General features: G+C 38.3%; 1 protein-coding gene across 5 annotated transcripts in view; it reads left to right on the top strand.

The window, feature by feature from the left end:
* The window catches only part of tp53bp1 (tumor protein p53 binding protein, 1), a 92,202-nt gene that overhangs the window by 27,081 nt on the left and 39,048 nt on the right, over positions 1 to 26,073 (top strand). For 3 of the 5 annotated variants that reach the window (XM_061887178.1, XM_061887180.1, XM_061887177.1), the window contains 12 exons: positions 8,466 to 8,553; positions 8,645 to 8,726; positions 8,813 to 8,865; positions 9,069 to 9,285; positions 9,363 to 9,514; positions 9,701 to 9,827; positions 9,903 to 9,997; positions 10,071 to 10,258; positions 13,101 to 13,935; positions 18,454 to 18,570; positions 24,729 to 24,899; positions 24,979 to 25,042. In XM_061887178.1, the coding sequence (XP_061743162.1) occupies positions 8,466 to 8,553; positions 8,645 to 8,726; positions 8,813 to 8,865; positions 9,069 to 9,285; positions 9,363 to 9,514; positions 9,701 to 9,827; positions 9,903 to 9,997; positions 10,071 to 10,258; positions 13,101 to 13,935; positions 18,454 to 18,570; positions 24,729 to 24,899; positions 24,979 to 25,042 (2,189 nt within the window). The remainder of the gene's footprint in view (positions 1 to 8,465; positions 8,554 to 8,644; positions 8,727 to 8,812; positions 8,866 to 9,068; positions 9,286 to 9,362; positions 9,515 to 9,700; positions 9,828 to 9,902; positions 9,998 to 10,070; positions 10,259 to 13,100; positions 13,936 to 18,453; positions 18,571 to 24,728; positions 24,900 to 24,978; positions 25,043 to 26,073) is intronic. The other 2 variants (XM_061887179.1, XM_061887181.1) reach the window with 2 other exon arrangements.

Below are 26,073 nucleotides of genomic sequence, written 5' to 3'. Positions count from 1 at the left end.
ATATTGTCTTTAACATCAGCACACACTACAAGGAGGGTGCAACATTGTTTCTTTAATTGCTTTGTCGCTTTTCACGCGCGAGCACAGTCACACGTAGCTCATTGTAGTGAGACACGTAAGTTAACTTCAAGATTTGTCGTTAAACAAGGACTAAAAACATAAGATAATGTTGCATTTTTCTTATGAGATACAGCAAAACGTCTTGCTTGTCAAAGTTGCCCCATCAGATGGAGGTTTGACAGCAATCATGCAGGCTGTTTCTTTCTTTAAAAAATAATAATGAATCAAAATCCAAGTCTATAAATTATTGACCCATTCAAGGCTCAAATTACGTCACGTAAAATATTCCACTTTGAGCTATTTTTTGGGGAAAATGTTGTATATTTTGTGTTTGCCATATAAAAAAGTAAACAGTAAAACATGTATAGTTTATTTTTTAACACTTTAATGAGTAGGAAGGACCCTTTTGGATTCCCAATAATTTTAGTGTGATTTGTTTTTAAGTGTCATTGCTCAAAAAATAATAATGAATTAAAATCAATGGTGTTATTAGTTATTGACTTTTTTAAGGCTCCAATTATTATATATTCTCAAATATTCCACTTAAAAATATTGGGTGATAATAATGCATATTTTGTGATTTTGGGGGGGAGCATTTTTTTCTTTTTTTTTTCTTTGTCATGAAAAAGGGACGTTTTTGTCATGAAAAGGGGAGGTTTTTGTGGTTGGTGCACTAATTGTAAGTGTATATTGTGTTTTTTATGTTGATTTAATTAAAAAAGAAAACAAAAACATTTTTTTTTTTTTTTTTAATAAAAATGAATAAAAAATTCTTCTGCGGCCCGGTACCAATCGGGCCACGCACGGCCTGGTACCGGGCCGCGGCCCAGTGGTTGGGGACCACTGATTTAGAGTGATGTGATAATCAAACACTCTAGAAGTCTAGAATGAAAGAGTATATAAGAGAATTGACAGTGTGTGTACCTTCAGTGCTGAAAATGAGCAGAGGCAGAGTTAGGAGTGTCTTCTTTTGCTCGCTTTCCATTTTTATGTTCTCACTGTCCACTGTGTCCAGGAACTTGGAAAATGTTTTTGTGCCATTTGCTGTTTGACGCCGGTATCATGCTAATTCGCTGCCTGAAATCGAGTGACTCCTCTGTAGAAAAAGACTGCATGTCTTCTAGCACATACGCTGCAATGGCTCTATCAATGTTGTCCTGTGTAGCAGTCCCTGCGTTAACATCCTTAGGTAGTGGTGGTGGTGTAGGTGAAGTGGCATCGGAGTCTGTGTCTCTCTTTACTAGCTTCGTCGAAGCATGTTGCCTTTGTTTCTGTTTCAGCAGATTTGAATTACTGTTTTGGGCAGTAGATAGGACCTTTGATCCAAGACACAACTTACATTTAGCTAAAATGTTCTTTTCTTTGTGCTTGACAAAAGAAAAGTAGTGAGAATATCTCCATGTAAAGAAACTCGACTCAGGCTCCGAATTGATGTCTTGTTAGTAAACACAGACACGCCCCCCTGCCCCACCCACACTTCTCGTCTTGTGAGACAGGAAGAAATAAAGGACGACACTGCAAGTCTCCAATAAAACACACTCAGATCTTCTGTTTCTAGCCGATACTACATACAAAATAACGTTAAATAATGCGGTAACGCATCATGTAGTAACGGTAACTGAGTTACTGAATATAAAAAATAACGCGTTAGACTACTAGGTACCACCGAAAATAATGGCATTACTAAGTAACGCGTTATTGTTATTGTAGTCCCAACACTGGTATATAACAAGTTAGTAATAACCTGTGCTTCTTTTTGCTAAGCTGCGCTGCCCACACCCCCCGTCCCACCTCTGCACACACCCTCCCTCTCATTTTCTCCTTGGAGTGCTGATCGCTGAAAGCACGTCTTCTCTTCTTACAAGTACTTGTCAAAACTACAATTGTTTTGCTGGGAATTTCAGTTTTGGTCCTTTTTTTCTGGCGTTCCTTCTTTTACTCATTTTGTATGATTTCGCTACCGGAGCGATGGATTCGCGCGACAAGCTTCCCTCCATTTTCAACGTGCATGGGCTCATTAAAGCGCAGGGCAAGTTTTTATGTTCTGTGATTCAATCAAATAATGTGACAAAGACAGATGGACTTGAAGATCACAGAAAATATACCTCTGCCAAAAATCTACACTTTGGGTAAACGAAGAAATAGGAGATTTATATAATACTTACAGAAGGGCAGGCAGCAGCACATTTCTGTAACATTAAGGAAGAAATTGCCAGCCATCTTGAAAAATGTCTCACCTCTAAGCGACATGAAGGTTCCCAGAATTAGTTTTATTTAAATATTTGCTATATTTAGAAATCAGGGCAGCACGGTGAAACAGAGGTTAGAGCATGTGCTTCACAATACGAAGGTCCTGAGTAGTCATGGGTTTGATCCAGCGCTTGGGATCTTTCTGTTCGATCCTGCGCTTGGGATCTTTCTGTGTATTTGTATGTTCTCCTCGTGACTGCATGGGTTCCCTCCTGGTAGTCCGTCTTCCTCCCACCTCCAAAAACATGCACCTGGGGATAAGTTGATTGGCAACACTAAATTGGCCCTAGTGTGTGAATGTGAGTGTGAATGTTGTCTGTCTATCTGTGTTGGCCCTGCGATGAGGTGGCGACTAGTCCAGGGTGTACTCCGCCTTCCAACCGAATACAGCTGAGATAGGCTGCAGCGACCCCAAAAGGGGCAGGTGTTAGAAAATGGATGGATGGAAGGATTTAGAAATCATTTATATTAATCCTAATATTTCGAAATCATGGATGTAAATTGAGAACAGGAAGTGAAAATATTTGTTAGTAATTGCGATGAAGTGAAAAAGGGGTAAGATTAAATACTACTCCCTTTCGTACATGTTTGAGTTTATTTCGAACATGCAAGCATACAACATGCTTAGGGGTTTAGTTCAGTTTAGTTTAGTCTTTATTTGAAGGGACAATGCACAGAAACATTAAGCTAAAAGACAGATATGTTCTGTACCAGATTATAGCTAAATAACTAATTTCCATCTGCAGTCCCTGGCTACCTAAATTAGAGGGATACAAAAATCATGCAATAAAATTATGACAATAAAATCATACCATATAAACATTAAGCTAAAAGACAGATATGTTCTGTACCAGATTATAGCTAAATAACTCATTTCCATCTCCAGTCCCTGGCTACCTAAATTAGAGGGATACAAAAATCATGCAATAAAATTATGACAATAAAATCATACCATATCACGTAATCAAATTAAGAAAAGTCATAAAATGCCTTTTCGTGGACACATACTGTACTAAATATACAACAGGGTTTCCCACACATTCATTTATTTGTGGCGGCCCGCCACGAAAGAATTACGGCCGCCACAAATAAAAAAAAATTAAAAAAAGTGTATATATATATATATATATATATAAAATATATTTTTATAATTTTTTTTATTTTATTATTTTTTTTCTTCGGCTTTTGACTCGCTCGACCGCTCATAAAAGCAATGGGACTCTGTCTGTGAATGTAGCTTGTAGTTACATATTATATAAATATTATATAGTTATGTACATAAAGTGTTGTATTTGTATTCCAACTCTGCATTCTTGTTGGTCATCGCCGCCTCCCGAGCACACCTCCTGACCTGTGGGAAACACTGTACAATACAACCACATATCCTTTACATCATCACACAAAGACAATACATGCTCTTGTTAACATCTGTCATCATTTGTAAAAACAACCATGATTTAAACACTCACACCTCACAATTTACAACAGAAATGCTGTCATGGATAAATATAATACACATTAAGTTGATATGTCAAACATAGTGCACACCATAGTGACCGTGTGAGCAGTTTTGATTGCGCCGAAGCCACTTTTTAACTTCAATTGTAAATGAAGAGTAATCTGTTAATCCTTTAACGTTTGTTGTGAGGTTGTTCCATTCCTTTATGGCTTTATATTAAAAGGCTGATTTTGCAAAATATGTTTTACATCTGGGTACGCTACACTGCCCCCTGGTGGAGGCTCGTGTGTTTCTAGTTGTCACAGCAGATGTAAACTGTACAAAATGCTTAAGTGACGCTGGTGCAGTGTTATTTAGGAGTCGATGGGTCATTCGTATTGATGCTAATCTTGAATATTAGGTATGTTTAACAATCTATATTTTTGGAGAACTAAACAGTGATGGTGATGTTGTGGTTTGCGGTCAAAGAATTTGAGCGATTGTTTGTGCAAAGTTTCCAATGGCTTCAGAGTCATTTTGCTTGGCTGCGACCAACATGTTATACAATAATAAAAACGAGACATAATCATTGCATTAAAATAAGTTTGAGCTACCTCCAGTGTTAACGAATTCCTGATACATTTGAACGTTTTTATGTTGTATTTAAGAGACTCTGGCACATCTGTTTGTTATGTTTTTTAAAGCCAAGTGTTGGCTCTAAACTGACACCCAGGTAACGATATTCACTAACATTTTGTATTATCGCCTTATTAACCGTTATATTTGGAAAGGATGACATTTTATATTTGTTTACAAAATACATTGTTGCCGTTTTCTTAATGTTTAATGTAAGACAAGAGTCATTTAGCCATCTTGCCACCTTCTCCATGGCTGCTGTAAGTTTTCTGGCAACCGTTTCAGCGTCTTTTCCCCAAGTATAAATAACCGTGTCATCTGCATACATCTAGATATTTACATCCTCACATACAGATGGCAGGTTGTTTATATATAAATGGAGAAAAGAATAGGGCCGATATTAGAGCCGAACGAGTTTCTAAGCTAAAGTCTTAACAAGCTGCTTTGCTTCTTCTGCCTCTGCCTCATTGTCCCACCCACACAACCATCTGATTGGTTACATATATAGCAGGATCAGCCAATCAAAAGTGTGAATTCAGAGCCGTAACAGCCAATCAGCAGTGCGTATTCAGAGCTGTAACAGCCAATCAGCAGTGCTTATTCAGAGCGCATGTAGTAAATGCTTCAGCGTCGAGCAAATAGGTTTAGCAGGTGAGCATAAGGCAGCGTAGTCTCCCCAAATGATAATAAACACCTCCCAGCCACAACTACTAGTAACATCACAATGAGCCCGTTGACCTTCTACAAACTTAAACTGCAGCTCAGCTCGCTCGCAGTTCTGGCTTGAGGTCAAGGCTAATTAGCTTTTAGCGTAACGTTAGCTCATTTTGCGTCGTGTGTGTCTGTGTGTGTGTGTGTGTGTGTGTGTGTGTGTGTTTGCTTGTTTTACAGACAGAAAAGCTTTGAATGGCAGGGTCCCTGCTATCACATGTTGATAAAAATATAACATATACATAATAAAAATCAAACTACAGGCTTCCCAAATGTTGTAATAAATTTAGCATGATGAGTTGACTTGAAACTGTTTAATATTGCACTTTTTATATATGGAAGAAAAGTTTTGCCATTTTATTTAATCAGAGCAACAATTTGAGGCAGTTTAATGTGGATTAACGTGGGCAGAATTACTATAGTGTTCCAAATGTTAAAAGGATAAAGCCATTGTTTACAAATTTGGTAAATAAATAACCAACAAATTTATATTTTGTTGTTTTCTTACTGTACCGAAAATTAACCGAACCGTGACCTCTAGACCGAGGTATGAACCGAACCAAAATTTTTGTGTACCGTTAAACCCCTAAACATGATACATCACAATTTCCAGTTTCTTTTTTCAACATGTTCAAAAAGGAGTAGGAAGAAGCAAAGCACACATTTTTTTTTTTTTAGATAACCAGAGATGTATGCACTTGTGATTTAAGTGAATCGTTGGGATTTTAATATGTGAGTGACTTGTCCATGATGAAGGTTGCACTTCATCCGAATGTTAGTAGTGTGTTGAGTAAAGTTGTGCTTTTTTAATAATCAGTATGTATGTATGTATGTATGTAGGGCTGGGCGATATGGCCTTTTTTTAATATTGCGATATTTTAGGCCATATCGCGATATACGATATATATCTCGGTATTTTGCCTTAGCCTTGATACATATAATCACAGCAGTATGATGATTCCATGTGTCTACATTAAAACATTCTTCTTCATTCTGCATTAATATATGCTCATTTTAAACTTTCATGCAGAGAAGGAAATCACAATTAAGTCAATTTACCAAAACTGTATTTCTTAAAGTTATCAGCAGGTGACTTTTCAAATGATGCTACATATTAGCAGTAATGCTACTTTTGGTAGCAACGATTCTGCCTCACACTTGACAAATTAAAGTTGTCTATTCGACATATTCCCGCTTGAAGCCGAACCACCGCCAGACGATGGACCCCGTGCTGTTTTTCTTGGGAATTAATTATTCCTTCATTTGTTACCATATTCGCACCTTCTTTCTCTTGTATTACCACTCGACTGGGATGAGAATCAGAACTTCCGAGTCTGCTGGCATCACAGCTAACGTTAGCCACGCTGCTACCTCTCTGCTGGGCGAGGGCGTATACGTATGTGACGTGTGTAAGTTTGTGCACTCGCTTTCTGTGAGGAGACACAAGAAGGAGTGAGAAGAGCCTGTAGTGTAATGCCCACAGCTAAAAACACCTGCGTGAGAACGTATACTCGAATATCACGATATAGTCATTTTCTATATCGCACAGAGACAAAGCCGCGATATATCGCGTATATCGATATGTATGTGTGTATATTTGAATGAAGCATTTGAATGAATTTGAATTTAACTTCGATCCATCCCCTTTAGGACTACAGATTGATATTAGCTACTAAGCTCCAGCCTGGTACAAGCATCTCTGTTTTATGCATTATGTAATTGTACATTGTTCCAATAAATTAAATGAAATTAATGAATAAAACTTCAACCAACCAACCAATGTTTCAGAGTTCCTCACAAGGAAACCTTATACGATATTAAATCCATAACCTGCTAGAAAAATGGTTAGCTTGCAAGTTATTGTGATGTTTTTCCTATAGTTTTAAAGGCCTACTGAAATTAGATTTTCTTATTTAAACGGGAATAGCAAGTCCATTCCATGTGTCATACTTGATCATTTCGCGATATTGCCATATTTTTGCTGAAAGGATTTAGTAGAAAACATCCACGATAATGTTCGCAACTTTCGGTGCTAAGAGAAATGCCCTGCCTCTACCGGGAGTCGCAGACGTTGACGTCACATGTTGAGGGCTCCTCACATTCACATTGTTTATAATGGGAGCCTCCATCAAAAAGTGCTATTCGGACCGAGAAAATTACAATTTCCCCATTAATTTGAGCGAGGATGAAAGATTTGTGTTTGAGGATATTGATAGCGACGAACTAGAAAAAAAAAAAAAAGTTAAAAAAAAAATACGGGATTGGGACAGATTCCAATGTTTTTAGACACATTTAATAGGATAATTCCGGGAAATCCCTTATCTTTCTATTGTGTTGCTAGTGTTTTATTGAGTTAAATAGTACCTGATAGTCGGAAGGGTGTCTCCACGGGTGTCTTGACGCGCAGTGTCTCAGGGCAGTCGACGGCAGCTATGGACGACACAAGCTAAGCTTTTCTCCGGTAAGAAGCGACTTTTTAACCAAAATTTTCTCACCGAAACCTGCTGGTTGACATTCCGTCTTGATTCATGTCCGCTTGACCACGCTCTGATCCATAGTTAAGTTTCACCTCCAAGAATTTTAAACAAGGAATCACCGTGTGTTTGTGTGGCCAAAGGCTAAAGCTTCCCAACTCCATCTTTCTACTGTGACTTCTCCAATATTAATTGAACAAATTGCAAAAGATTCAGCAACACAGATCTCCAAAATACTGTTTAATTATCCCGTTAAAGCAGACAACATTTAGCTGTGAGTGTGTGCAGCGCTCATACTTCCTAAAAACCTGTGAATTCTTGCGTACACGTCATCATTACACAACGTTTCCAGGACGAAACTCCCGGGATATTTAAAATTGTTTCTAGTAAACTAAAAAGGCCGTATTGGCATGTGTTGCAATGTTAATATTTCAGCATTGATATATAAATTATCAGACTGCGTGGTGGGTAGTAGTGGGTTTCAGCCTTTAAATGCAAATTTTGATGCTTCTTTTACGTAATAAAGGGTGTTTGTTGTATCCCCTGATGTGCTTTGGTGCTAAATTAATTCAAATTAGCACCAAAAAACAAATTATGTCTCTACTGATCTGACGTTTTCGAAAACAATGTTTAAAAAAAACTACTTAAAGCCTTGTACAGCTGTTTACTGTCGTATAGTATTCATGTTTAGCTAAATTTAACTTTAAATTAATATCAGCTGAGTTCCAAATGTCAGTCATCGGCCTCCTTGACTACTAGTCGACCCTGAAAAAAACATATTGGTCGATCTCTACCACAAATACACAGGATCCTTCTTGATTAGAAGAATGTATGTACAGTATTGGTGCATTTTGAAAAAAATATTCTTATTTTTGATTATGTATCTTTTTTTCCAGGAACTGATATCATCGCCACTTGGCAGTAGAGGCTCTCAGACTGATAGCCAATCAGACAGCTGCCAAACTAAAGACCAGGCTGGACCTGGTCAGTGTTTTTTGACAATATAAGCATTAAGTCAGCCTGTTTGTATTAGCTTGACGATAACAGTTCGGTTGTTTTATTTGTTTATTTCAAGGTAATATTGCTGTGCCCAACCATCATTTAGAATACCAAGAAGAGAGTCAGGTTCTCAACGTCTGTCATCCAAACAAGCAAAAGTACATGGACCCCACGTGTTTTTGCTGATTGCACATGCTCAGTAAGACTTTGAGTTTTTAAATGTTTTCCTGGCTTGATATTTCAGGTTTAACTTACCCATGGATTCTGACTCTACCGAACGTTGCGATCAGTCTGAAGGTAGGAACCCATAATAACCCACTACTGAACCACTTAGAAAAATACTTCTGTGCTACTTTATTACAATTATTTAACAGATATAGATTAGGGGTAATTGTATAGGACTGTATAATCTTTGTAATACTTTTTAAATACATTTTTAATCCTTTTTTAATTCCTTTGATTTCGCTCCCTGTAAAATTGGTCTTTTTCCTCTCTTTCAGAGGGAACCTCACAATTTGGTTTCCTTGAACTGTCTCAGAGTCAGAATGTTACAGCTGAAGAAATTACCAGCCTGGAGGGCGATTCCAATTTCAAGCCTTCAGCAGTCAATAAAATGTATCCTAGATTAGGTCATAACAGTAGGACTCCCTCCGACGAGGTTGCCGGTGTTAGTACCGGGACATCAGAGAACCCGGATCACGAAGCTGTCAGTAACAGGTCTGACTTATTTAGAAACTTGTTTATTTGAGGTGCATCGGCTATTTAAATAATACATGTTTTCATATCCCCTCCAGATCCGAGGTTGGCTCCAGCAGCCTGTCAGTTCCAAAAATAAATGTACAGGCTCTACTGCACTCACAGTGCCTCCAAGACACCGGTGAGCTGGACCAGCAGGACTGCGAGATAATATCATCACAGCGGGACATGTTTGACGCTGGGAAGACAGGTACGTCGTACAGCAAGTGTGTCCAAGCCTTTCCCACCGAGGGCCGCATGCCAAAAAACTGCAGGATGCGGGGCGAGGGCAACTTTGATGCTTTCACCTTCTACTTGTTTATTCAACACATTTAAAGTAACACGTGTAGTTTAAAGATGAAATAAAACACACTGTATTGATAAATCACAAATTCAGATGTTTCAGTAGACAGCACAGTGTCTGAGCCAGAGCAGCAGGGTCAGCCCACCTCAACACCAGCCCACAGCTTGCGGCTGTTGCATATATCTCAACAGGGCACACTGGCGCAGGAGAGCATGTCCCAGTAAGTGACATAATTGCACACACCACCACGCACAGACACATGGCCTGAAATTGTCTTTGCCCATTTCCTCTATAGAAGCTCTGTTGATTATGTCGCCCCAACCCCAGACAACTTCCCCCACATCCCGTTAATTGTCCCCAATTCACCAACAGGAACGGGGAACCAACATGGTAACACAAAAATGATGTCTGAATTTTAATAAAGGAAGGAGTCTTTACAGGCAAACAATGTGTGCTTTGTCAGGTGCCGATGGACCAATGGACGCTTCGCAGCCTCCAGAGCAGCGAGCTGACCTAAAAAAAGGAGCACTAATTGAAACGGGTGCTTCTTCTCAAACCCAGCCACCCACTTCGACTCCTGTATCCCAGAATTCTCCTGCTTTTGTCTTGGAGCAAGCGCTCTCTTTACCCTCTCAGCCAGAGTTCTCACATGTATGTACTGCATTTTTTTCTTACACATATTTACCGTATTTTTCGGACTAGAAGTCACAGTTTTTTTCATAGTTTGGCCGGGGGTGCGACATATACTCAGGAGCGACCTATGTGTGAAATTATTAGCACAGTACCGTAAAATATCAAATAATAATATTTAGCTCATTCAAGTAAGAGACTAGACGTATAAGATTTCATGGGATTTATCGATTAGGAGTGACAGATTGTTTGGTAAACGTATAGCATGTTCTATATGTTATAGTTACATGAATGACTCTTACCATAATATGTTACGTTAACATACCAGGCACCTTCTCAGTTGGTTATTTATGCGTCATATAACGTACACTTATTCAGCCTGTTGTTCACTATTCTTTATTTATTTTTATATTGCCTTTCAAATGTCTTTGTTAGGTTTTATCAAATAAATTTCCCCAAAAAATGTGACTTATACTCCGGTGCGACTTATATGTTGTTTTCCTTCTTTATTATGCATTTTCGGCAGGTGCCACTTATACTCCGGGGCGACATATACTCTGAAAAATACGGTAGTGCCTTTTTGACCAAAAGATAATTGTCTTTGTTTTCAGGTTGTAACGGACAGCTCTATAAATATTTTTACTGTAAATATTAGTTAATTTAATAATTGGTGTTTTTTTGTGTAGACTGTGTACATTATCGTAAGCTCCTTTTCCCGCTGCACTGCAGCTATATGTCTTAACAGTGTGCCTTGCACCCAGCCAGAAGGTGCAGTACTTTAATCTAATTAAAATATTTTTTTCTATATAGTGTTAAAACACTACATAAGTATTGTAAGGTAATGGTGTGTCGATACAATGTTTTCACTTTATGTTACTGATATTGGAGTTTTGAGTATTGGTCGATACAGCAAATACTATGTCAGCACAAATCATAATGCATATTAGAAAAATCCTGATGAAGTGAAATTACTCAGAGGAAAATGGTACGTATGAAAAACACTTTATGAGAGCCAACAAACTAAATAAAAAATCACTTACTGTGCAACATCAGCTGTCATTAGGATGCCAACTGCTGGGATGTTAATATATTTCCATTTAGATGAAGAATGTCTCATAATCCTCACAAAAACAGGGTGGTGGGGGGCCAAGTGCTTTTCATGTCGTTCTCGTCAGTTCCATGTCCTAAATGGCTGTCAAAAGTGTCTCAAAATGTCATATTATCTACTCAGACTTATTCTGTCCAGGTGAGAGGTATGATTTATGATCTAGAATTAATTTAAAGGGAGCAAGAAGATGTAAAATCGGCTCGTTGTAGGTGGCGAGCAATGCCGTTAATGGGAACAATCAATTCTACCTCTAAATCACTTTAAAAATGCATTCAAAAACCGTCAACAGTACTTCATTTATGTTCTGTAACCCGTACAGTGTTGGGTTGGTTTCTGAAAACCAGTAACTAGTTACAGTTACTAGTTACTTTATTTCAAAAGTAACTCAGTTACTAATTCAGTTACTTACACCAAAAGTAATGTGTTACTGTGAAAAGTAACTATTTAGGTACGTCTTTTAAAAAAAAAAAAAAATGTAAGGCTCCCATTAATGCCCCTTTAGCCTTCATTTCAGTACTGTTATTGCACTGGAGAATAATACAATCTGTTGATCAACTTGACATCCATTTGTATCACTGAACTCTGATAAGCAATGTGGTTTACATACAAGACATAAAGACAAATATATGTTTCAAAGGGCCAATTTATTCTAGAAGTCTAGAATGAAAATGTATATAAGAGAATTGACAGAGTGTGTACCTTCAGTGCTGAATGATGACTTTTTTCATCTTCTTTTAAAATCGTAAAAAAAAAAGAAGACAAGTGTGTTCTTGTCTCTCATACTGATTGTGAATAATAGGCAGAATTCCAAAAGAAGTGCAGTTCTCCTTTAACTCTTTTTGGTTTTGCTTTCTTTTATTTAGACTTGCAGAGTTATTGCCTTTCGAAACCCTTGTAGTAAAACTTGTTTGAGAAATACAAATAATATCAAGATAATACTTAAATGGAAAATGATAAAAATTAAAAGCATATCAAACAAACTTTCAATGAAGTAATAACTGCAAACTTGTGTATTCTTAGACTCTGCTTTTCTCTTTGTTTTTTAAAATCTTGCACACTTTCTCCCTTTTTAATTACCTCACTAGATACTCTGAAGAAACGTTTATCCTTTTTGCGATTTGAAAGATTCGTACAGCCTAAAACAACACAAGCATTGAGAATTTTTTCTTCGAGAAAGACTAAATGGCACAGAATACCCATTTTTAACAGAGCTACCTTGACCAGCACGCGTATTCATGGGTCGGGGACATAAGTCGGATGTGACGTCAGTAACATCCCAGCAAGCTGATATCGAACAGGTCTATTACTTCTCTCATTGCTGTTGGCCAACAAACATAATATGACAAGATATAGCAATCTGTTGCAAAATCATGGTATGACATATACATGTAGAAACTGATTGGTAACATGTAGTATGCAGATTCAACTTTGAAGTCCCAATGTTTACATTTAGAACATACAGTTAGAGAAATTATTTGTATGTCAGCATGTTTTTGTTGGACCGATGGTCCTGCAATGCGGCTTCCTATGAATGATGTACAATACAGTTGTGAACACCACAAATAATACCCTTATATGGGCAGTGCAGTGCAGTGGAAAAGGGGGCCAAACTGACAGGTGTTTTTGGTGTTTCGATATCTTACTCAAATACGATACTGCATAATGTTTGATATAACTTTTGTTCTGAATGTGAATAGGTTGTAAAAACGATGTAAATCATTATTTAAGTCCTTCCCGTTGATTGTTTTTGTCCAGGATGTGTTTGTCCCAACGCCGAGTCAGGAGGCTCCACAACAGTCTGATAAAAATACGTCATCCTTGCCTCCAAAGCAGGAATCTCCTCACCTGGAACCTTCTTCGTTTACATCACCTTTACAGCTCTGTGTTGACACAGAGAACAGCTACTCTGCCCTGAAGATATCTGAGGAGATCAACGAGGATAGCCAGGCTACACAAATCGAAGAACTAGAAGAGCTGCCTGGTGTTGATACCGCTGACTCTGTATTTCAGGGGAAAGAATGTAACGGTGTCACCTCTGAAGCACAAATCGCTACAAGCTCCAAAGCTTGCAGTCAACCAACGACTCTTTTGAATGTACATAATGTTAATGCGAAAGGATGTACCGAGTCGAGTACTCCCATCGTTGTGTCTTGCTCGCAGCCGGTGATCTCCCATGGATCTGTCGAAGGAACTGTACCTCAGTCACAATCACTGTCAGAGAAATGTCAGGCTAACAAAATTGAAATGACTAGGCCTGTACAGATGGAAGAAGTTGCTGTCACAGAGGATGAAGAGGTGAGGATGGAGGCAGAAAGCTCATTGGGAAGCGGGGCTTCAGGTATGGCTTTAATCCTCTCCCAAAGCCAACTAAGATCCCCTGATGATGAAGAGCGTGAAGATGGAGATGAGAGCATTGTTGTGGTTGGAGAGAGTCAAAGAGATTCGCAGGCTCCTCCCAAAACTACGCCACAACTTTTAAAAGGCCCAAGTTCCCAGTCAGCCAAAGTGTCGACGTCCAGTAATGGCCATCACTCTGTGGCGCAAGAACCAGAAGAACTCCAAAACAAGAGCCTTTGTGATAGCTCAGGAGGTACAATGGCGACAACCATAATGTTTTGGAGGACATGGCATACATCAGAGGTGTCCAAAGTGCGGCCAAGAGGCCATATGTGTCACTCGTTTTCCTTGCGCTTGCCTCTTTCTGCAATCTATAAACACGGTTGATATATTTCTCACCCGTGATTCCCCCAACCCCCCACCACCATATTGTACAAATCTTACCCAACTTGTCCCAAACGTGTGGCAGGCCCCTCACCAAACTTGTCCCAAACGTTTGTGCTATGTGCTGTGAAAAAAAATATCGGTGGTGATATTTAAGTTCCAAGCGGCACACCACAATGAATGTGCATAATAATACAATGTAAACAATTAAAACTATAATCGGACAAATGTTTTATGTCAGCACAAACAATCCAAAACTTAGTACAAATGAACAGCAGTGATATTTATTATTTACAACAACACGGGGGTTCAGCTCCCCACAGGTCACATACAAACATTACAAAGAAGATTAAGTGCCAAATTGAAGAGGAAAGAAAAAGGTCACAAGAAAAAGTAGCATAGCATTGACAAATTGGGTCCCCAACATTTTTGAGTCTTTAGAGAGATGTTCTGTCAAAGTGAGCTGCTGAGCATGCGCATCAGCGTTAAACGTTTTTGCCAGTTAATAAATTCCCATCAAAATCAGTTTTGCAAACTCGGCGACTTTCACGCCAAATCTAGAGACTTTCCAAGTCCTCTCAGTAACTTACTTTACCAAAACCAATTAGCGACAAATCGAACAACTTTTTTAGGATGTTTTGGAGACATGAAAGCGCGTATCACGCTGTAGTTAATGTCTTCAATCAAAAGCCAGTTCAGCCATGAGCCCATTCTCACAGGCGGGCAGGTTGACGACACTAGCCTCGCACAGCAGTCCCAGCCACAGTCAGAGCAGAGAGGAGAACCATACCTACTCTGTGCAAAGCTGCTGTTGTCTCTGCCGTGGTTAAAAGTGAGATTTACATGTTTTTAATCACTGTCACACTAAAAATAAAAACAATGTTAATGTACCAGTCAATAGTTTGTTTGTGACTATCACAACCCTTCAGTTTTTTGATCAAATTTGATACTCTTAACATTTGAAAATGTAGAAAGAAGAAACACAACTATCTCTCCCACTACGTTATTCTTCTTTCTTCCAGCGTCCATTGTAATCAATCATGCAAATGAGGCAATAATATCATGTAACAATTTGTAGCGACGTTTATGACATCCAATAGCTACTTTCCTTACTAAGAAGTTGGTAATACTGGTCAAAATGAGCTACTTTGTGTACATAGAAGTGACTTATTTGTCACTGGGGCAACAAGTACTGTAAGTAACCATTTTTGAGTATATTTCTGTCATGGTGTTTTCTGACCAGTAAGCTTTAGACCATTACAGAGTGAGGAAGTTCACATTGACGCTAATAATGGTAGCTTGCATTTTCATTTTCATCACTTTAAAACAGCAATAGCAATTTCCTTGAAAACAATGAAGCGAAAATTACGACAAGTTGTGGCCTGCCACCAAGCAGTATCTGTATTATAATTTGTAGGCTAATTATGACTCTCAGAATGTACTTTGTACTGTATATATCTTGTGAATTGATAAACAATAGCCATTCTACAGTGGTAGCGTTATATGATATCTAAATCGGCGCTTTGAATCTTAAAGTAGCATTTTTTTGATGTGGTAACGTAAATAGATTGACCCCGCTAGCGAATTATGCAACTTGTAGATTTTTTTTGACGAAGCAGCTCGAATCACAGACGGACAGGGACGATTGTACTGCCAGTCAGGGCAGATGTTATAGCAGTTATATAGTAATACAGTTAAGCAGTGGTTCTCAAACTTTTTTCACCCAACTACCATCTCAGAAAACACTTGGCACTCCAATTACCACTATAATGACCACCATTAAAATACAGTAGTGTAGCAGGCCTAAGTATTAATTTAAAACAAGGCATAGGTTTTATTTTAAAGTCAATCAATCAAAGTTCACTAATATAGCCCTAAATCACGGGTGTCTCAAAGGGCTGCACAAGCCACAACGACATCCTTTGCTCAGATCCCATACCATGGCGAGGAAAAACTCAACCCAATGGGATGACAATGAGAAACCTTTGAGGGGACCGCAGATGTGGAGATTACCCCCCGGCGACCGGTGCAATGGATGTGGAGTGGATCTAGCATAATAGCCCTCTGTTCAGCAAGTCTATTTAAAATTCTTGGCCACTGAAAAATTTCTCTAAATGCACAAACATCAAGAATGATACTTCATATACAGTAGATATTAACAGACTTCTTTGGCACACCACTAGATGAAGCCCGTACACCACTACAGTTTCAGAATCACTGCAGTTAGTATTGATAGTTACTAATGTATACAGCAAAGAAAAGCAGTACACTAACTTAAAAGTTTAAAATGAATACTGACCATCATCAGAAGGGCAATGTTCTTAATGCCATTGGGAAATTGTTTTTGTCCGTAAATTACGAAATAACAAACTTTTCCTTGAACAAAACTTTTTTATTTCAAATTATAAATCTAATGATTTGTAAAAATACTTTTTTTTCAAATGTCCATGATATTTTTGCTTCGGAATGTTTTCAGTCTTGACATTTTCAAGAATTTTCTAATTCATTTTCTATTGAAAACAATAAAAAAAACAGAGAAAATACTAAATTGTTACACATTATTCTTTCATTAAAAATGATTGTAGTTATTATTATATTAAAGCATTACAATTGAAATTATACAATATAATTAATATAATTCAAAAATATATATATTTTTTTATCCAAAAATTGATACAAATATCACTTTTAGTAAACTATTTGTTGTGACTATTGTTTCCATTCACAAAACCCAAAACCAGTAAAGTTGGCATGTTGTGTAAATCGTAAATAAAAACCAAATACAATGATTTGCAAATCCTTTTCAACTAATATTCAACTGAATACACTGCAAAGACAAGATACTTAAATGTTTGAACTTAGAAATGATTTTTTTTTCAAATAATAATTAACTTAGAATTTAATGGCAACAACATATTGCAAAAAAGTTGGCATAGTTTTTTTTTTTTTTTAACAACTGTGTTACATCACCAAGATTTTCAGGTGGAATTATTTCCCATTCTTGCTTGATGTACAGCTTAAGTTGTTATACAGTCCATTGTGGTATTTGACGTTTCATAATGCGCCACACATTTTCAATGGGAGACAGGTCTGGACTAAAGGCAGACCAGTCTAGTACCCATACTCTTTTACTATGAAGCCACGCTGTTGTAACACGTGCAGAATATGGCTTGGCATTGTCTTGCTTAAATAAGCAGATTGCTTGGATGGCAACATATTTTGCTCCAAAACCTGTATGTACCTTTCAACATTAATGGTGCTTTCACAGATGTGTAAGTTACCCATGCCTTGGGCACTAATACACCCCCATACCATCACAGATGTTGTTTTTTAAACTTTGTGCCTAAAACAATTTCGGAGGGTTTTTTTCCTCTTTGGTCCAGAAGACACGTCAACAGTTTCCAAAAATAATTTGAAATGTGGACTCTACAGACCACAGACTAGTTTTCCAATTTACATCAGTCCATCATAAATGGCTGCGTTTCCGGGTGTTGTTGGTAAATGGCTTTCTTTTTGCATGGTAGAGTTTTAACTTGCACTTACAGATATATTGACAAACTGTAATTACTGATAGTGGTTTTCTGAAGTTTTTGCTTTTTGAAGAAGTACCGCCTAAGGAATCGAAGGTCACGGGCATTCAATGTTGGTTTTTGTTTTTCTCCAGATTCTCATTTTCAGATTCTTCTTTTGATGATTTAACGGACCGTAGATGGTGCTCGTTGAGAAATGTTCTTAATCTGTTGGACAATTTACTGACGTATTTGTTCACAAAGTGATGACCCTCACCCCATCCTTGTTTGTGAATGACTGAGAATTTCAGAAGCTGCTTTTTTTTCCCCAATCATGGCACACACCTGTTCCCAATTTACCGTTCACCAGTGGGATGTTCCAAATAAGTGTTTAATGAGCATTCCTCAACTCCATCTCCATCGGTTTTGCCACTTATGCCAGCTTTTTTTAATCATGTTGCAGGCATCAAATTCCAAATGAGCTAATATTTGCAAAAGATAACAGTGTACCAGTTCGAACGTTAAGTATTTCGTCTTTGGAGTGTATTCTAATGAATATAGGTTGAAAATGAATTTGCAAATCATTGTATTCTGTTTTTATTTACGATTTACATAATGTGCCAACTTCACTGGTTTTGGGTTTTGTATTTCCCAAATAAGTAACCATAGCATTTTTTATTTAAACATATTTTTATAGATTTTGGCATACATTTGCTCAGCACTGCACATTGGATTGGTTTGGTCTGAACATCCTTGAATTTTCTGAATAAGGCCCTCTGTTTAAAATTGTTTGGACACCCCTGTTGTACAAGATTTGACATTTGCTGCTAAACTTGCTGACAAACACCTAATCTGATTCTTATGCTTTTCTTATGCAGACATATCCTTCCATTTCACACTTCCTAAAGAAGGGGAGTTGATTGGGCCTGCTGTTGGATCTACGCCGCCGCTAATCAACCAGCTGAAAAGGACCCTCAGACACAGCACTCCCATTGGTACATGCCGGTGAAACATCCCGTCTCTATGCTGTCCAGTGCACTGATTTACACCAAGCAACCACTAATCAGGTGCATGTGATTGCACCGATCGGTTAACTCTTTAGGTCAAAACTCAGCTGCTAGGTTGAGAAACCATCCCTGAAAGGTGGGGTGTCTGCTAATGCTTTCTTTTTAGTCCATCCCGAGAGAATCAATAGTTTAGCCTAAATAACAAACATGACACAGCCACCTTTGGTTTCAGGTGTGCTCTTGAATTGACCATTGCTACAACTGAAGTGGATACTTATTAAGAGGATTCCACCCAAGCAGCTGTTGTGCTGGCAGAGGCCTCACTACATTTTATCTTAAAGGGGATGTATGCTTTGGTGTAATTTTGCTCTACAGTCAATTTTATAACCCGTTCTTTTTATATAGTGGAGGCGTTCCAAGATTGCAAATGAATCCATGCCCCACTCTCTCCAAACGTATTATAATTTATATTTTGAAAATGTACACTGTTAAATATTTATCTTTAAATCGACACCGCAATTTTTTTTCCAGACAAGTTAAAAATAAACTTCACAATCATCAAATAGATTCACCGGATCACAACATTAAGTACATCTGCACACTTGCCGATTGATTCAGACCCACATAAAAAAGCTGCTTTTAGCAGTATTTCTGGTACTAAATGTCACACACGCCACAATTACTTGAAAACAATACTTTATCCTACCGTTTTTGTGTTTACCACATTTTTCGGATTATAAGTCGCTCTGGAGTTTACGTCGCACCAGCCGAAAATGAATAAGAAAGAAGAAAAAATATATACGTCGCACTGGAGTATAAGTCGCATTTTTGGGGGAAATTTATTTGATAAAATCCAACACAAAGAATTTACATTTGAAAGGCAATTTAAAATAAATAAAGAATAGTGAATAACAGGCTGAATAAGTGTACGTTATATGACGCATAAATAACCAACTGAGAATGTGCCTGGTATGTTAACGTAACATATTATGGTAAGAGTCATTCAAATAATTATAACATATAGAACATGCTATACGTTTACCAAACAATCTGTCACTCCTAATCGAAAAATCCCATGAAATCTTCTTCCTCGATGTCGCTTCTAAACAACTCTGCCAACTCCAAAGGTAAGCGGTGCTTCCTCTTGTCGTTTTCTGCTACATATTACACTACGTCCACCTTGTAATCTGCAGCACATGATTTCCTTTTCGGTGCCATTTTTGTTCAGCCCTACTCACTTTTTATAAGTTACCGCCAACGATGAAATGATCAATTTTAATAGCTACAACAGTAGCATATAGCAGTTAACGTTCCATGACCCACAATGCACTTCTGCCATGACCCTCCCCCGCCAAATTCTTATTGGTTGACGTGTATGTGACGATTGCTGACATTTTCTTGGTCTCTTCCGTGAATGAGATAAACAATATTATTTGATATTTTACGGTAATGTGTTAATAATTTCACACATAAGTCGCTCCGGAGTATATGTCGCACCCCCGGCCAAACTGAAAAAAACTGCGACTTATTGTCCGAAAAATATGGTACTTTTGACTTGAAGCAGCCTGAAAGCTTGACTTAAAAGGGTCGTATTATGATTGATTCTACATTTTAAAAAACTTTTTTATGGTCTATATAACATGTAGTAGTGGTTCTGTGGTGCAAGATTCGCATTGACTCATGTACATGTACAAGACAGTCTGCCCCACAACAAGAGGATAGAAAAAAATAACTCTGTGATTACAACTTTGGACTACAATGGCATACTCGCGCAAAACCCTTTGGGTAAACCTCTAATATTTATGCCGATATCTGCTAATGTAACCAGCAACAAATATGTCACTAGCGCCTCATATTCCAAATGTCTTTTGTAAAGCAAGTTTGGAAAACGGCATCTCTGCCATACCTCCATGGTTTCATTTCAAACTTTCAGGTCTTATTGAAAATCCTAAATATACAGAAACGGGTGCCCACAGGTAAGAAAAGTTGGTTTTGCGTAATAGGCCCCTTTTATTGTCTAAGTTCCTGCGTAAACCTTACAGTGATTTCACGATGTAGCCAGTTGCAAAACCGCGTGCAAGCTCACGGCAATTTCGGATTTGATGCTTAGGCATTGTTCAACTCGAGTATCCAACATTGTAATGACATTGCACAACAATAGAGTAAAACCACATTTTTTGGGGCATGCAGTGTTTCCACATTTAATTTGAAAATAACAATTACTGATTACCTATTACCCCTTCAAAAAGTACTTGACTAACTACTTTATGATGTAAGCACCAGTAACTAAATTGTTTAGTTTTTTTGTAAAATTTTGTATCGACAGTGTGCCAGGGGCCAATGACAAATAAATCACGGTCTACAGACCGTCCCTGTGTTGTACTTTGTATCTTGATGGTCATTATGATCTTTGTACCTTTGTATATCCGTCATTGTATGGTCACACATGGGAATGCAAGTCATGTGGTGGGGGTGGTTGCCTTACATCAGCACTGTTCACCTGGCAGGTTTTTTGTGTTTGATTGAGAGGGGAATTCCTTTAGCTGACCGCCTTGTTTTATCCTATATCACTGCTTTTGCACATGTAAATGCTGTGTTTGTATCCACTATAAATCAACACAAAATTGGTACTTTGGAACAGTGTTCACAAACTCTATTTGGCTTGTTAGCTTCCCGTTGCAGGCGAGACAAAAGAATAAAGTTAATATATATAACGCACAGTGACTTGGATAAGTAACTGATTACTCGTTACTGAAAAACGTTGTCATACAAACCCCGTTTCCATATGAGTTGGGAAATTGTGTTAGATGTAAATATAAACGGAATACAATGATTTGCAAATCCTTTTCAACCCATATTCAGTGGAATGCACTACAAAGACAAGATATTTGATGTTCAAACTCAAACTTTATTTTTTTTTTTCAAATAATAATTAATTTGGAAATTCATGGCTGCAACACGTGCCAAAGTAGTTGGGAAAGGGCATGTTCACAGCTGTGTCACATCACATTTTCTTTTAATAACACTCAATAAACGTTTGGGAACTGAGGAAACTATTTGTTGAAACTTTGAAAGTGGAATTCTTTCCCCTTCTTGTTTTATGTAGAGCTTCAGTCGTTCAACAGTCCGGGGTCTCCGCTGTCATATTTTACGCTTCATAATGCGCCACACATTTTTGATGGGAGACAGGTCTGGACTGCAGGCGAGCCAGGAAAGTACCACACTTTTACTACGGAACCACGCTTTCGTAACAAGTGGCTTGGAATTGTCTTGTTGAAATAAGCAGGGGTGTCCATGATATGTTGCTCCAAAACCTGTATGGACCATTCAGCATTAAAGGTGCCTTCACAGATGTGTAAGTTACCCATGCCTTGGGCACTAATACACCCCAATACCATCACAGATTCTGGCTTTTGAACTTTGCGCCTATAACAATCTGGATGGTTATTTTCCTCTTTGTTCCGGAGGACACCACGTCCACAGTTTCCAAATAAATTTTGAAATGTGGACTCGTCAGACCACAGAACACCTTTCCGCTTTGCATCGGTCTAGGGCTGGGCGATATATCGATATATACGATATATCGCGAGTTTGTCTCTGTGCGATATAGTAAATGACTATATCGTAATATTCGAATATACGTTCACACGCAGGACTTTTAGCTGTGGGCGTACACTTCAGGCTCCCATCGCTCTTTCCTGACTCTCTTTCTCGCAGACAAGCAGGCGCACATACGTCACATGTCACATACACGCCCTCGCAGGGCAGAGAGGTAAAAAAAAAAATAGGGCAGAGAGGTAGCGACGTGGCTAATGTTAGCTGCAAACGTAGCCGTACGAGAGAAAGATTTTGCGGATCTCGTAACAAATGAAGGAAGACTTAATTCCCAATAAAAACAGCAGGGTTTCCATCGTCTGGTGGTGGTTCGGCTTAAAGTGGGAATATGTCGGAACAGGGGCGGCGTTACTATAAAAAGTAGCATTACTGCTAATATGTAGCATCGTTTGTAAAGTCACCTGCTAGAGAATGAAGACAATTTCATAACCTTAGTAACATACCACATAGTGAAGGATGAATACTATTCGATTTCCTTATAATGCAACTAATTTTTATTTGACACTTAAAATGTCTTTGACAAGCTTGCAATTTATGTTTTGGAAATGACTTGAATGTTTGTGCCATTGCTTAATAACTTTAATAAATACACTTTTGGTCAATTGACTTAGTTGTGATTTCCCTCTCTGCATGAAAGTTTAAAAGTAGCATATATGAATGCAGTATGAAGAAGAATGTTTTAATGTATACACATAGAATCATCATACTGCTGTGATTATATGCATCAAGTGTTCATTCAAGGCCAAGGCAAAATATCGTTATATATATCGTATATCGTGATGTGGCCTAAAAAAATAGCGATATTAAAAAAAGGCAATATCGCCCAGCCCTACATTAGTCCATCTTAGATGCCAGCGGCGTTCCTTGGTGTTGTTGATTAATGGGTTTTGCTTTGCATAGCAGAGCTTTAACTTGCACTTACAGATGTAGCAACCAACTGTAGTTACTGACAATGATTTTATGAAGTGTTCCTGAGCCCATGTGGTGATATCCTTTTGAGATTGATGTTGGTTTTTGATACAGTGCCGTCTGAGGGATCAAAAGTCTGTAATATCATCGCTTACGTGCAGTGATTTCTCCAGATTCTCTGAACCTTTTGATGATTTTATGGACCATAGATGGTAAAATCCCTAAATTCTTTGAAATAGCTCGTTGAGAAATGTTGTTCTCAAACTGTTCGACAATTTTCTTACAAATTGGTTACCCTCACCCCATCCTTGTTTGTGAATTACTTAGCATTTCATGGAAGCTGTTTTTATACCCAATCATGGCACCCCCCTGTTCCCAATTAGCCTGCACACCTGTTGGACATTCCAAATAAATGTTTGATGAGCATTCCTCAACTGTATCAGTATTTATTGCCACATTTCCCAACTTCTTTGTCACGTGTTGCTGGCATCAAATTCTAAAGTTAATGATTATTTGCACAAAAAAAAAGTTTACCAGTTTGAACATGAAATATGTTGTCTTTGTAGCATATTCAACTGAATATGGGTTGAAAATGATTAGCAAATCATTGTATTCCGTTTATATTTACATCTAACACAATTTCCCAACTCATATGGAAACGGGGTTGGTATTAGAGCAGGGGTGTCAAACTCAAATACAGAGTGGGCCAAAATTTTAAACTGAACAAAGCTACGGGCCAAGGTTGAACAAATTAACCTTTTAATAGGGACCTGCGGGGTTTGGTGGTAGCAAGGAGGTGTATACTGTAGCATCCCGGAAGAGTTAGTGCTGCAAGGGTATTCTGGGTATTTCTTCTGTTGCGTTACGGTGCGGGTGTTCTACCGATATGTGTTTGTCATTATTATTTGGTGTGGGTTCACAGTGTGGCGCATATTTGTAACAGTGTTGGCATTGTTAATTCAGCCACCCTCAGTGTGCCCTGTATGGCTGTTGATCAAGTATGCATTGCATTCACTTGTGTGTGTGCTAAAGCCGCATATATTATGTGACTGGGCCAGCACACTGTTTGAATGGAATAAAAGCAGACGTGACCACAGGTTGCAGCGAAAGCTAAAGGCAGTGCTTTTAAGGCATGCCCCCAATATTGTTGTCCGGGTGGAAATTGGGAGAAATTTGGGATAATGGTTGCCCTGGGAGATTTTTGGGAGGGGCACTGAACTTCGGGAGTCTCCTGTGAAAATTGGGAGGGTTGACAATTATGAGTATTAGCGGTGAATGCGGTGTTACAGTGAAACCGCCGCTGTATAATACCGGCGGGCCAGCTCTAATGTTAATTTGACATTGCCTTAAGGGCCAAATGAAATTACAGGGAGGGCCAAATTTGGCCCGCGGGCCAGAGTTTGACACCCATGTATTAGAGTAACGCTGGCTTAACTGGAGGTATGGCCTCCCCTTAAAGGAAAAATACTTTGGCCCCAGCACCAGGTTTTCAAACTAGAACTGTTCTATCTACTCTAGGAGTAGATGCGATAGACATTCTGAATTGTCAAGAAAATCCAAATATCAAATTGTGAAACAATATTTAGGATGAGCATTGTCGTATTCCTTGTCCGTTTATTTAGAGACCTTTTGCGGGAAGTCAGATAGTGCTGGTGATGTTGGCGCTGATGTGGTGATGGCAGACATCGTTCCAGCAGAGGACACTGCAGAAAACGGGGACACTAAATTGAGTCTAAGGATGAAGTTGGTGACCCCTGTCGAGGAAGGAAGCTCGGAACGGTTCAGCTTGCAGAGTAAGCTTGTATGACTTGCCCAGAAACCTGTATCGTCAGGATGGTGTCCTTCCTCAATAACAAAACCTTTTCTTTGCAGAACCCTCACAATCAGATGAGGATGGATCTGTTGCCAAGGTGACTGCTGTTGCCAAGACAACCAGGTATGACTGATTTGTTCTTTTATTGTATTGTATGCTTCCTTTTAGGCATTGTGAATGAAAATATTATTTTCCTCTGAGTCTTGAGGTTGCCTTAAGCATTGCTGGTCAGTGTATTTCCATTTTTTTTGTTTCACCTTTATAGTCTCATGAGATTCAATAAAATCTCCTGTCACATACAGTACATAATAATGCCAAGTTTTGAGTGTCGGAGGTATTTAGTTAAAATTGTTTGTTGTTGAGGAGCTGCAAGGTAATATAAATGTATATAACGTATTTTAGTTACTTTCATGTGACAAGGGAAAACTACACTATATATATATATATATATATATATATATATATATATATATATATATATATATATATATATATATATATATATATATATATATATATATATGTTTACAGTTGTTGTCAAAAGTTTTGGAAGCACAAAAGCCCCATATGCTATGACCACCATGCTTGACAGTTGCTATAGTGCACAGGTGTCAAACTCCTGGGGACTATACGAAAATCAACATGCATTGGGCCCACATGGCGAATTTCAGCAAAAAGAACCCCAACTTACTATAGCAATAATGTAATACAAAAAACAATGGTGACCACAGTGGTAATTATAGGATGCAGTGCACTAACCATTCTTACAAAGGGTGTCCATTACCATGAAAAGTAGCAATAATCTAATTGCACACGACTGAAAACGACACCACTTTAACTATTAAGCACTGTCTGTTATAGATCCAATGGTACTCTGTATAATAGCGGACTGGTCGGTCTGCCCTGCACAGGACAAATCGTTCATTGTGTTTGTGTACGTTTGTGTGTGCTAGCGTACCTGTTCACGGTCGCTAATAATCAGTCTCCCCAACATCCAATCACCATTGTGCCTCTTCCGCCCTCACATACTGTAGCTGTAAGTGGATCTCAGAAGAAGAAAATTAAGAAGTATGGTCAGTACTAGAATATAAGTTAAAACACCACATTTGCTGCAACTTCAATGAATGTCTGGGACTGTTGGAGCTAAAGATTGC

The sequence above is a fragment of the Nerophis ophidion genome, linkage group LG25 (assembly GCF_033978795.1).
Source record: "Nerophis ophidion isolate RoL-2023_Sa linkage group LG25, RoL_Noph_v1.0, whole genome shotgun sequence".
Classification (NCBI taxonomy): domain Eukaryota; kingdom Metazoa; phylum Chordata; class Actinopteri; order Syngnathiformes; family Syngnathidae; genus Nerophis; species Nerophis ophidion.
The sequence above is the reverse complement of the archived record's forward strand: the minus strand, read 5'-3'. Positions and strand labels throughout refer to the sequence as shown.